This window comes from Osmia lignaria, chromosome 16 (genome assembly GCF_051020975.1).
Source record: "Osmia lignaria lignaria isolate PbOS001 chromosome 16, iyOsmLign1, whole genome shotgun sequence".
Lineage (NCBI taxonomy): Eukaryota > Metazoa > Arthropoda > Insecta > Hymenoptera > Megachilidae > Osmia > Osmia lignaria.
Window position 1 is genome coordinate 3,571,737 of NC_135047.1, and position 13,184 is coordinate 3,584,920.

Genomic DNA, 13,184 nt, shown 5'->3' on the forward strand with positions numbered 1-13,184 from the left:
TGCAACCACGCGTTTCTTGTTCGTGAATGTATATGCAATTTTGAGAATCGAGCTACACGCTGTAGAATCAACACTTTAATATTCCTTCGTTTCTTCTTTCAAGAGCAATAAGACTCTCGGTTGAGTCGTAAGACGTGAAAATTGAATTCGAATACCCGGTGTATGTCGAATTTCCATTTCTCTGGCAATTTGAATCAAATATAATACAACTGCTCATTTCCTATTTCGTTTTTTCTAACGTGTTTCACGCTGACTATCTCATCATTATAGAAAAATATTCTCTGCTTTATTAATTTCAATATTTCTTTAAAAAATAAAAAGAAAAGAACAATTTTGAACAAAATACAACGCGTACTGTTCGAGTAGCCTTTCGAAGTTATGCACAATTATGATTTTTCACGCGATTGCGGATGATGTAGTTTTTGTATTTGAGAATGATGAGAAATGTTTTGTATACGAAGCAATGAGAGTGTAATAAATAACGTATCAGACTAATCAGGGTACCAAGGAAATCAGTTGTTTGGAAAATTCTAATCAACGATCCTCCAGAGATATAGATATATTTTCCACTTGGATCGTCATCCGGCGCGACTGTACATATTATTATTATTATGCGTTATTAAATAGTATAAGTACGATAAATACTTTTGTACAAACTTGTTATGGCTACATAAATTATAACTTTGAAGTATTATGCACGAAGCATCTTGTGAATTCCATTTCTCAATCCAACCTGAACCTGTCTATCCTATTTCAGTAGTAAAAGTCTACTTTAATCAGACATACGGTCTGAAATTCAAAGATGAATGAAATATTCAATCGACGAATGAAAAGAAAAGAAAATCAATATTAATGCGAGTGGAAAACGCGTTATCGAGTGATTTTCATAAACACGTTTTTATATTAGAGTAAATAATAAAGAAACTATAGTTAGAATTCAGAAGTGATCAGATAAAGTGTATAAATATAGTAAAATGTCCAAACGCAGACACGAAAAGGAATCAGAAATGGTAAATTTGTTTATATTCCTCAAAAATATCAGATTTTTATTTTTATTTTATCTCCGAGCTTCATTCTATATTTAATAGGACGAAGAAGACACGAGACTGCAGGAGGAACTACTTCAACTAGTCGAAGTGTTGACCGTAATTATGATTAATTAATTTCTATGCAATCTTTTTGATTTGCATAACCTATTAATTTTCAAGAATTATAATACATTTTCGTAATGATTCTTGTTCAAGGCAAATGACGAGAACAAGATGTTAGTGTCTTTATGTCAATTGAGACTCTTGATGCAAACATCAACTACCTCTATGACCTCCGTACCGAAACCCCTCAAGTACTTAAAGAACTCCTATGAACCCTTGAAAAATGCCTACAATAAAATCCAAAAGAAAGACGTGCGACGTCAATTAGCAGAAGTGATTAGCGTGTTATCACTGGCGGCAGCACCTGCGGGGTGTAAAGAATGCCTGAAATACTGTCTCGAAGGTGCAGTGAAGAATCCTGGGGAATGGGGTCACGAATATGTAAGGCAATTAGAAAATGAAATAGTCGATGAATGGACGAATTCTCCCGTGAAAGATGAGGATCGTATAAGGTATCTAAAAAAGTCTCGTTAAGATAATTGGAACCTATGATCTAACTGGAATCTAAATTGATGATCTCAGGCAACAGTTAACACCTTTGGCGAAAAGCATCGTCAAGTTCGACATGAAACACAACGCAGAGATACCAGGATGCGATCTATGCTTAGAAATCGATCAGCTAGTATTCCTCAATGATTATTTAGACAGCACGAATTTTGAGAGGGTCTGTCGTTATTTGGAAGGCTGTGCAGCCTATAGGTGAATCACATCAGACATCATTGTCTTTGATCTTTCTATACTGATAAAATTGGGAAATTTTCAGCGAGGACATGGAGAAAAGGCAGATACTTCAAGTAACATTTGGATATTACTTAAGATTCAAAGAATACTGCAAAGCAATGTTAATTGCTCTACAACTTGGAGACTCGAGCCTTGTGCACCAGTGCCTCACTGCATGCCCTGATAATCTCACCCGGAAGCAATTAGCGTTTATACTAGTCAGGCAACGGGTATTATCATTTTCCATATCGCAGGAATTCAAGGATCACGTCTATCTACGAGATAGATTCTAAAGTTAAGGAATATTCTCTTAGGATAGTCCTTTGAAGAAGGAGTACCAGGGCAAGGATGCATCGGATATAGAAACGATCCTAAGCAACAGTCACGTGAATAGTCACTTCCAGGTACTCGCGAGGGAACTCGACATCCTTGAACCCAAACACCCAGACGATATCTACAAAACCTGGCTGGAGACTAGCACGGTCAGAAGGACCGAGCACGACTCTGCCAGAGCGAACTTAGCATCCAGTTTCGTTTCCGGTTTCGTTCATGCTGGATTCGGTCAGGATAAATTAATGGCCAACGCAGCAGATTCTTGGGTTTATAAGAACAAGGTTTGAAACTTGGAAATCCCTCTCTACGAACGTATATTAATCTTAGATCTCTGCGTAGGATCACGGAATGCTGTCGGCTACAGCTTCCTTAGGGTTAATACACATGTGGGACGTGGATGGTGGTCTAGTACCAATCGACAAGTGAATCTCTTATTTTCTTCTTTGAATCATGAAAACTGTAGTTCGCGATCGACGTTTATAATTATTTATTACGTAGGTACCTTTATACGAACGACGACTTCATCAAATCAGGCGCCTTACTCGCTATAGGGTTGGTGAATTGCGGGGTTCGAAACGAATGTGACCCAGCATTAGCTCTTCTAAGCGATTACGTGCTGTCTGATAACGCCACATTAAGGATCGGGGCTGTTTTGGGACTGGGTTTGGCTTATGCTGGTTCGCAGAGGTCCGATGTCACCGAACTTCTAACTGGGGTTCTAGCGGACAAAGCGAGTGTGTTTATTAACCCTCTCGAATTGTAATTGAGAAAATTAAATTGAATGATTTCTTGATATTTTTCAGCCACCATGGAAGTGGTATCCCTTGGCGCAATCGCGATGGGGTTAATAAACGTCGGTTCAGCCGATGCTGACATCTCTTCAACGATTCTACAGAAGCTACTAGAGCTAACACCTCAAGAACTATCCAGTACTTATTCCAGGTTGGATAAATAAATAAATTGTACGTATACCTACTGTGAGTTGCTCATTTGCTCCTGTAGATTTCTTCCTCTTTCGTTGGGGATGATCTACATGGGCTGCAGAGATATCATAGATGCTCCATCAGCTGCTCTCGAGGTTTTACCTGATCCCTACAAGCTGGCCTCTCAAACCATGCTGCAGGTGATCTTCATACCCGGAATCATTTATGAATTTTACTGAAATGATTACTTTTAGGTATGTGCGTACGCTGGGACAGGTGATGTGTTGATCGTGCAGGAATTGTTGCGAATTTGTTCAGAACCAGTGAATGGTGAAAATGTATCCAACACCTCTATTAGGACTTCGGTGACCAGTGGCGGTGATCTCCGACCTAGAAATGGCGAATCGTCAGAGAAGAAAACGAAGAAGTCAGAAGAAAAGATGGAAGGATCGAAGTATGATTGTCTGTTGAATTTACCCAATTTATTTACATTCATACGATGCTTCGTGGTTTCAGGGATATTGGATCATCTCAGGCTATAGCGGCTCTGGGCGTTGCTGCTGTTGGTCTGGGAGAAGGGAAGGAAGACTCGAGGATTTTCGGTCAGGTCTGTCATTTTCTTCTCTTCGAAACTGATGCTATAAACAGGGAAGAAATGATTTTATTTTCTAGATCGGCAGGTACGGTCCCATATCCGCGAGAAGAGCAATGCCACTTGCCCTAGGCTTGTCCTTCCTGTCCAATCCAGACCTATCAGTTTTGGACGTTCTAAATAAATACAGTCATGACAACGATGCTGAAGTGACGAACAACGCGATCTTCGCCCTTGGTCTAGTGGGTGCTGGAACAAATAACGCTCGTCTTGCCACCATGTTGAGACAGCTGGCTTGTTATCACGCGAAGAATCCTCTTCATCTGTTCCTCGTTCGAATATCCCAGGGGCTGGTGCATCTTGGAAAAGTAACTCGAGTTAGAAATCCTAATTTCATCAGAAATTTATTATTCATGGTATCCAGGGAACGTTGTCCATATCTCCATTGAGGCATGCCTCCAAAGTCCTTGATCGAACTGCCTTGGCTGGACTGATGGTGGTCCTGGTAGCCTTTTTAGATAATCAGAACCTGATCCTGGCCAAATCTCATTACTTAATGTATTGTCTAGCTCTTGCAATGGAACCGAGGTGGTTGGTTACCTTGGATGAAAATTTGCAGGTATGGTTGGAGGTACCGATTAATAGATTCTCTGTAAATTAAAAAATTAGAAAATGATTAATGATAATGATTTGTCAGAGTCTGCCAGTGTCGGTGAGGGTTGGTCACGCCGTGGACATCGTTGGAAAAGCTGGGAATCCTAAATCCATCTCTGCTGGTTACGTTCACACGACTCCAACTTTGCTTTCCTATGGAGAAAAGGCTGAGCTTGCTTTAGACGAGTACGAGGCGTTGTCCAATGTACTTGAAGGCTTCATTATTCTTCGAGAGAAGGTGGCTGCTTCGTAAAGTCGATGTTAAAGGAAACGTTGAAGAGAGGGAAATGAATTTTATTTCAAGAGAATAAGAAACATGGTCAGAACTAGGAACCTTAACGCGATACACTGATATCTATGGTATTTTCCAAGCAGTTCTGTAACAAAATAGAGACGAAATTTGTAACGCTTACACGCAATATCTCGTCAAAGACGCGAGCAATCAGCGTATTGTATAGGTTTGCATTTATTTAACTTCAGAGACTAGCGGAAGCAATGTGCTGTATACAACGGAAACATACATCGGTTCGCATTGCACGGTAGAAACAGGTAGAGACAACGGTGCACCATGATCTGACAGTGTCACGGTAGGTTTACTTACGAATCGTCGTAAATAAAATACATCTTAACCCTTTAACTGCGTATGCCGTGTATGTACGTCCAATAAATTAAAAAATTCTAAGTAATAAAAAGAATTTTTGTTTGTCGATCGAGCAAGCCACAGTCAAAGGGTTCAATTAAAAGAGGAATAAAAGAAATAAACGGAACAAGCAAGATATAGAACTAAACGCGAAAAAAACGGAAGAAACGTAATGAAAGTAACCCCCGAACAAGCGATACTTTACAAGAAATTCGAGCTAACCGTGTTTGCTAATGGTAAAAGTCTGCAAATTAAAGATAAATATTGCAGTTTATTGATTTCGATAATGTGTACAAAAGCGGACCACAAGGAAACGAGCAACGATTATTTCTCGTGGATAAGAAATGTGTGCCCTATCTGCTTTTATTTTTTCTCGCCACGAATACGCATAAACGTCTGTGCATATCAGTTTCTTCTGCCTGTTCGTTAACAGGTTCGCAAATACACAAGATCATGGAGCACGTTCCCATATTCTCGTTAACGAAAGCGACGAGAAACTCTCCAGGAAATTGTCGGATGCTCTTGCAAAGAGAAAACTATCGACTTTTCTCGTGTTAAAAAAAAAATGTCCGCTGACATTTACATATATAGGCACATGACTTAGGGTAAGTGGCGAAGTGTAGAGTGAAACACGCGTTTCTCGACTCGTTCTGTCCTTTTTTTTTTTAGTTTTCACGTAAAAACTTAACACTTTAACGGCCGAGCATATCGTAGAACCTATTGTAAGTTTTCTTTTATATCTAACAACAGATTACTATTTCAAGTTGTGCTGCGAAATGATTAATTTAAATAAGGTAAAGAAAGTAACGCTGGCTGTCAAAGTGTTAACATTAGCTCGATTAAATCCAACTGTACTCACGCTTTTCCTTTCTCTCCCGCAATTATTCAGCTTGCCGTCTGACGCATCCACGCGAAACAGACTGATTATAAAATTCGTCTAATGTTTTAATTCAAGCACGGATATGATTTCCCCTGCCCCGCAGAGCGTTCTTCGTGTATTCGATACAAGCCAGATAAAATGTCCAGACTTATCTTAAATATTATAATTTAACAACAGGCACATTGCCTGTTAACGAGTGTTAAAATTGAGAAATATAGTTTAAAGTCGACGACTCGATGATACATTCATTAATCACGTCACTCGGCAAACTGATCTTTCTACTTATATCATAAATTTCTCATGTTCCTTATAGTAAAATATAATAATAATATAATCATAATAATAATAGTTAAAACTTAAATCATAATAATGATAGCTCCTATGATAGTAACGCTTTCGTGTTTATAACCCTTTGCGAATATGTGTGTCTTGTGATTCAAGCGAATTCTCAAAAATTGTATATACGTATGTTTTTTATATACCTCACTTCTCCGTACTTTTGTTGCTGCTTCTTTCATCCACCATAACGTACTCTTTTTTTTTTTTTTATTTACAACAACGCACGTGCATTACGAGTATTACCATATGTCCTTTAATAATAATTGCTTTTGAAATATCTTTTTATTCCTTCCTCTAGCGTGCTCCGTCGACGCGTCCACGAGTAAGCTTCTAAGTCACGATAAAGGTTTTCCGTTAAATGGTAAAATTTCAGACAGCTACACCCTTATAATGTTACCCTATCTACCCCGTTCTCTTTTCCCCTCTTCACGGTCGTTAGACTTGAAATTACACGCTAGAAGAATTCTCTCTTCGAAGAAACCGTTCTCTAAAACGGTCACCAAATAGGATTCCACGTACATATACAGATATATGTATCCCCTTTAACTCTATCTCATTGACAATCGAAACACTTGTCGTTAACAACGATAACTTTTATACTCTATCGTCGATCCGATTCGAAATGTTCCTTCCCCTTCATTTTATTCATCATCTTTTAGCAAATCTTGTATGCTAATCGCGTAAACGAATAAACACATTTATGAACAGCAAAGATTCTCCCGCAAGGCGCCCCGAAGTCACAGGAATATTTAATATGAATTTTTATCAACGATCAAGCTGCCTGTGGATTCGTTGCTGAGAGAAGAAAATTGACGACGAATGGCAGTGCTTATCTGTGTGTATGTCTTACTATTTTCTTGTAAATGAACGGCGGTTTTATACGTGTCCTGTGTAATGTGTGTATCTGTGTGTATGTGTAAACGAGCGTGTCGTGTCACATGAAGATTCTCTATGAATCATTGTGAACGTCAGTGACCAACGACAATCGCACGGTGATATTTGTTCGCGTTTGAAAACCGCCATGGTTCGTCGGTTCTTTGAACACGTGTTCCCTTTTCCATGATATACCTACCACGCTGAAGGAATGTACACTCTATAGCACGGTAACACAGTCGCGACATGATGAAGGTAATATATAAGTAGAACGCGTAACGTGAATATGCTGCTGGTTAGAACAGTCGGGCACGTCTTTTGATTTCGTTACGACGCCACTGGGGTAGTCTGTAGAATTCGGCACGGGTACACTGGAGGACTGCCTCGAACTCCGCATCGGCAAGGTGTCGCTGGAACATAAGAAATTAGCAAAAAAAAAAACGCGATGTGAGTGGCCACTTCCGTCTCAGGCACAGTCCACACTCAGGGTTCTACACTCACGTTCTCTGTTAGAAAATCATTTCTTCCATTCGTACGTATTTTAGGAATTAATTACCTCGAGATTGCAACGATCCACGTCGGCTGGCAGCCTGTAGTTAGTGATGACAAGTAAGTGATAAGGATAGAGTTTCGGTGGTTCGGATGGTGCTGTACCCATATCTGGCAACGATCTCCTTACGTGATGACCCCCGTGGCTTCCGACTACCGAACCTAGCCCACCTGTATACGTGGTGGACGATGGCAGCATCCCACCATCATTCTGCAGCACCGATTCAAATGTTAATTTTAATATAATACAGTCTTCTTGCCTGGTGATGAGCGTCAATAGCGGTGCACTTCTCAAAAAGTGTCTCGCACAATTATTAATTTTTGAAAAATTCTAATGCTTTGATAATTTATTTTTTCTTTCAACAGAATTTTAATTTAGAAATCAAATTTTCCTTGTGCGAGAACTTGGCTTTCTTGTGTAGACAGAATCGAGCTTCGCTCGTTATAAAACCCAGCAGTTTTGCAGCAACAAAAGAATCAATGGAACACCGCGTTTATTAATGGCGGGTTACGCAAACAGGTTGAACCGTCACCGGCATCCCGTTTGCTCGTATTCAACAGAGATCAATGTGAGACAGAACTACAGCTAGACTGAAAGACGCGCAATTAAAACTGGCACTCGTTAATTGATTAACCGACGTTGAATCCCGTAGCGAAAATAATGTCGAATTCGTTTTCTTGGAAATGAGAATGATTTGCATAGGGTACGCACAATCTCATGCACGTCCAGTTCAGTTTAGACATAGTTCCGTGTTCATTACGTATGCACAGTTATGCGACAGATGCAGAACTTCGATGCAGAATGTTATGCAGTCAAATCATGTGAACACCGCGGTACATGTCAGTTTCGGTGACGTTATTCGAAACATTGAGCGATTTCTTAATTACACGTATTTATTGTACGGTAATAAGATCGCATCGTGTTATCGTGGTGACAACGAAAAATAAAAGTTGCGTTAAGTCGTGTCAACAGTCAGAAGAAAAAACAAATATGCTACATATAGTCCTCGATGTATCGCGAACAAAAGATCTCGGCATCTAATTTGAGTTTCTCGTTAAATAAATCAAATATGCAAACTTCAAATATCAAGGCAACTAACGAAAAAATAAATCAAAAGATGCAAAAAATAAAAAAAAAATAAAAAATGAGTAAATAAATCGCAGCAAATGTACAGCAGTATACATGCGTAAATTAATGTACAAATTTTTATGTACAAACATATCTTACATCGCAATAGCGAGAGCAAACTATAATTCTAATTATGTACAAATTTTGTCGATTAATTGATACGCAGGATGATTCACCTCGTTGTGATTTATTTATAAGATATCGAGGCGAATTATCCTGTATAACAATAGTGAAATACGTTTTTTTTAATTCTACGGATAATTCGACTGCTAAGATTAACGCGTTCATGAAAATGCTGGTTAAATAATTCAAATGCAAAACAAGCTACAAACCATGCTAATTCGCCGGGAGTAGTATGGGGCTGTGGTACATACCAATGCCCGCCGATCCACATCCGTGATGCTGCCTGTTGATACTAAAATTTTGGGAAAAAAATGGGAAAGAAAACCATGTCAAACCATGTTGCACAAACCATTTCGATAATGTTAAGTAACAATCTTTCTGTTGATCGATCGATCGTGTTCCATTCTGGCTGACAGAAAAATACAAAATTATACGAAACAGGCGATTGTTTTACGAATAAAATGAATTTATCAGGAACACGATCGATTCGATACGTGTGTCACTATAAGCGTATTGTTCGATGATTATATTGTACATATGACCTGAATCAATTTCTAAGCTACACGATATGTCTCAGCGAACAAAAATTCGTAATCTCATAAAAGAAACTTAAAAAAGAAAGAAAAAAAAAGGAAAATCATGTTACTGGCGAGAAGGTGATACTGTCACTTGGGCACACTATAAATCCGCTGGTTAACGATCAAACAACCGTATTATGCAATCTAACGATCGTACCACCGTCGATTAATTAAGAAACAGGCTTAATGTTAAAAGAAAAAAGAATAGTGACAGTGTACGATGTAGCAAGGATGCATTAGTAAAGCATGCTGATATTACGAAGCCGTATTATAATCGAAAAATAGTAATCGAGAATAAAATAAAATTATTTCTTTCGTGCTTACGGTACGTTTTGTTATAAGAGACAGGGTCTCAAAGAACGAGGACCATGTTTCAACGTAACGCCTCTACTCGTGGATAATTAAAAGTTAATAAAAATTAAAAAAAGAAAACTGAAGCTACACTTGAGTTGCACCGAAGTTGTCGCATTATCTTCACGCCGCGTCGGTGAGCCGATGCTCCTCGCTGATTAGCTCACCGACGCGGCGCGAATTCGTTAGTGCGACAACTTCAGTGCGACAAGTTCGATTCGTGAATACCGTACGAAATTTAAAAAGAATAAGAACGACAACAGAGAACCATGTAATGATAGGTTTCTTTTTTTTCTTTTTTTTTCTTTCTCTGGAGGTTTACTCACTATCTGATTTGCCAGACGAGAAATCAGTGCTGTGCGTCTTGTCTCCCATCCCACTGTACGAATAATCACCCTAGACGACAGAAAAGCGTAAATCTTAGAAACAACCTGAGCTATGTCGATCGATTTAGCTCGACGAGCTAAAACATTGTATATTATATACATGATTTCTTTTTTTTATATAGAAAAGTGTGTATTATAATTCTCTACAGCATTTTCTTGTAAAATCAGCAATAACGGTGCAAAAAAGATTTGGTCGTCGTTTTGTGACGCGGTGCAAGACTTACAGGGAGAGCAGATACAGAACCGCCGGTCGAGGAGAAGGTGTGACTTCGCGGTGCCAGACCGTACCCTGGCTTCGGGATGTGCCGAAGGGAGCTCACAACTGGTTTCAAATAGTCAATCGACAAGATATTACTGATTAGTTTCAACGAGAAATCATTGAGATCGTTCATTCCCATACGAATGCCCAACGTTCGCCAAAACTAGTAGGTTCTTCAAACATTTTGTACATAAAGGTGATTGTCAATTAAAAAAAAGATCTATCCTACCTTTCTTTCATTATTATAAACAACGAGTCGAAACTATCGCGATGATCCTTTTATCAGACAGATACATATGTATATGGAAAAAAAGAAAAGAAAAATTTGCTACTGTGCGACGATGTAAATTCCCTTTTTTCAAATAATTTTTCGGGGTTTCGTATATCGCATCCCCGCGGCAAGAAGGGGTGGAACGTACCCGATATTTAATGTGCACAAGCATTATTCCACGTGAAATTGTGCAGAGATAACGGCGCGTGTAATAACGAAGACCAACAACGATTAGAAAAAATAATACATAAAGTTGATATTTACTGAGTGAATATCCATGCAGTTATCTCCATAAATAAGTATTCTATTATTTTTTTGTTAAAACTTGCTCCATTTCGAGGGGGTAACCAGGTGTCCCGCTCGAAACATTTTTTGAATGGTTCGAAAAAATAATTACTTGGGCGGAATTAAAAATGAAACACCCTGCATATGTATGTACGAGGAAGCCAGCACCTGTGCGTGTAAGTACAATAAAACGTTTACTCTTCAATAAGCTAGAGAGAACAAAAAAGCATGCCTCCCGTGAAGACAAGTCAACGAATCATCATCATCATCATCATTATGTTGATCAAACTTTTCCTTTGCCCGACGTCTGCTCTCGATTACTCCCGTCTTCGTTCTAAGACGAATTTCAGACCGAACGAAATTCGTCTGAAAAATTTCAACGCGAAATCGTAATTTTGACTTGAGATCAACGGTAGGTGGAACTGGAAAGTTCTCGGACTCACCGAATGATAGTGCCTAGCGGCGTTTGGAAGAGTGAAGGCGCGTTGAGTACCAACGGGTGGATAGTTTCTGGGAGCCGGGGAACGTGCCGATGACCTCCCAACTGCCGCCCCACGCAAACACAACACAAACACAAAAACACAAAAATAGAGACACGATGATACAAAGGTAGCTAATGTGAGGCTAACGCAGATAGCGGTAATCCTATCGAAATCTCTTCTTAACGACTCAACATTGGAAGATACGCGTTCAAAAGAAAAAAAAAAGAAACGAAAATAAAGATCAACCTACTTAACGTTACAATGTATCCTGCATAAGCATTACAAAATCATATATGCAGTGCTGAAGATGTAATTGTCATGCGACGTAAACAACAAGTGGTACAACGCAAGGTAGAAAGTAAATTATCCCTTTAATTCGCTAATATACGATTATCTTCCAACATTGTAGTAGACATTCCAAAAGTATACATGAGATAGAATATAATGAATATCGGAGCGATGTGTGTTCGTGTGTGATGAACAAGTTGCCAAGAGTGAAGTCAGAATGAAATACCATGCCAGAGATTCTAACAGCTGTCTAAATGACGTACGATCACGAATGAAATGATAATGGGAATCGAATCGATTAGGCTACTCGAGAGGATGGAACCTTCACGCACGCTATAATATCCGGTACTCGTATGGCCAAAGATAAAATCGAAAGATAAAGAAGAGGCAAGCACATCGATGGTATAAATACGGCCGATCACATGCAGAAGCGGAACAATACATCACCTGTTACATACGTTAATGGACGCCCAGTAGCGTGTGCGTTATTTTTTCGAAGGGGGATGCTAAATGCCATTATCTTTAACATTTCATAAACTCTTGCTCGAGTTTATACACGGAGTGTCGTTAATCGAGCTTCACCCTTCCCACTGCTAGATTTCCGTTCCGTTTCACGATAGCAAATTTTTGTTTAGTAATAAGAAAAAATAAAAAAAAAAAGTATAGGGACGATTTATTTTCATTCACCCGCCCCGCTTTAGGTCACTTTGGAATCTAACATCCGACGGTTACTTTAAAAAACACGGTACAGTGGTATATGTTAGTGTTATGTGCGAACGTGTGGACATGTATGAGATGATTATCACTTATGTTAATGAGACGATCGTGAAATAGCTATCGCTAAATCTCTACAAGATCGTTAAAGCTTACCGTTATAACTTGGCCCTATGCTCGATCTATAACTGAAACCATCGTCGTCCTCCCAAGGTCTGGCATGATCTATATTCCTAGATGGTGCTGTATAAAAGTAAACGTAAACGTTACAACCGTACACTCTACATAAAACAGAAAAAAAAAGACACACAAAATGTTTAATCGTATTAACATACATGCACCAACTGGACTCTCGTATCGCAGTCTGTAGGTCGGTTCCCTAGCAGCTGATGGTGTCCTGGAGGCATTCCTAGGATCCACGTTAGCAGCCTTGTGTCTCAAATTCTCCCGATCCTTTTCACGATCGTGCAAGAACACCTTCGCTATACCAGTGTCTATTTTACTTAACTCGTCCTGTTCCTTTTGCAGCTTCTCCTCCACCTCTTTTATATACGTTTTGTTGTCAACCTCGTCCTCGTCGTCCGACGCTGGTACACCCTGATTCGCAAACGGAATATCATCGAATCGGTGATTCAATATATATTTATATAAAAGCGAAGAACGA

The 13,184-nt window shown here is 39.2% G+C and overlaps 2 protein-coding genes across 17 annotated transcripts in view; one reads left to right on the top strand and one right to left on the bottom strand.

The window, feature by feature from the left end:
• LOC117600646 (26S proteasome non-ATPase regulatory subunit 2) lies at positions 1-5,750 on the top strand. The gene is made up of 15 exons (XM_034316335.2): positions 1-1,010; positions 1,089-1,145; positions 1,245-1,603; positions 1,674-1,850; positions 1,915-2,101; positions 2,186-2,485; positions 2,544-2,626; positions 2,703-2,938; positions 3,008-3,146; positions 3,207-3,327; positions 3,382-3,581; positions 3,644-3,734; positions 3,800-4,087; positions 4,144-4,338; positions 4,417-5,750. Exons 1-15 carry the CDS (start codon positions 975-977, stop codon positions 4,624-4,626), a joined length of 2,679 nt encoding a protein of 892 aa, XP_034172226.1. The 5' UTR covers positions 1-974; the 3' UTR covers positions 4,627-5,750.
• Unc-115a (actin binding LIM protein Uncoordinated 115a) overlaps positions 5,566-13,184 on the bottom strand; it is a 24,936-nt gene continuing 17,317 nt past the window's right edge. For 3 of the 16 annotated variants that reach the window (XM_034316341.2, XM_034316340.2, XM_034316336.2), the window contains 7 exons: positions 12,856-13,117; positions 12,677-12,763; positions 11,480-11,580; positions 10,162-10,231; positions 9,116-9,198; positions 7,662-7,865; positions 5,566-7,515 (listed from right to left, as the gene is read on the bottom strand). In XM_034316341.2, coding sequence (XP_034172232.1) covers positions 7,402-7,515; positions 7,662-7,865; positions 9,116-9,198; positions 10,162-10,231; positions 11,480-11,580; positions 12,677-12,763; positions 12,856-13,117 — 921 coding nt within the window. In that variant the 3' untranslated portion in view covers positions 5,566-7,401. Of the gene's footprint in view, positions 7,516-7,661; positions 7,866-9,115; positions 9,199-10,161; positions 10,232-10,445; positions 10,544-11,475; positions 11,581-12,676; positions 12,764-12,855; positions 13,118-13,184 lie in introns of those variants that run through there. The other 13 variants (XM_034316342.2, XM_034316339.2, XM_034316352.2 and 10 more) reach the window with 12 other exon arrangements.

Coding starts and splice junctions, on each gene's coding strand:
- LOC117600646 (XM_034316335.2), top strand. CDS start 975: ATGTCCAAACGCAGACACGAAAAGGAATCAGAAATG. Junction 1,604..1,673: donor AAAGATGAGGATCGTATAAG/GTATCTAAAAAA, acceptor TGATGATCTCAG/GCAACAGTTAACACCTTTGG. Junction 1,851..1,914: donor GAAGGCTGTGCAGCCTATAG/GTGAATCACATC, acceptor GGAAATTTTCAG/CGAGGACATGGAGAAAAGGC.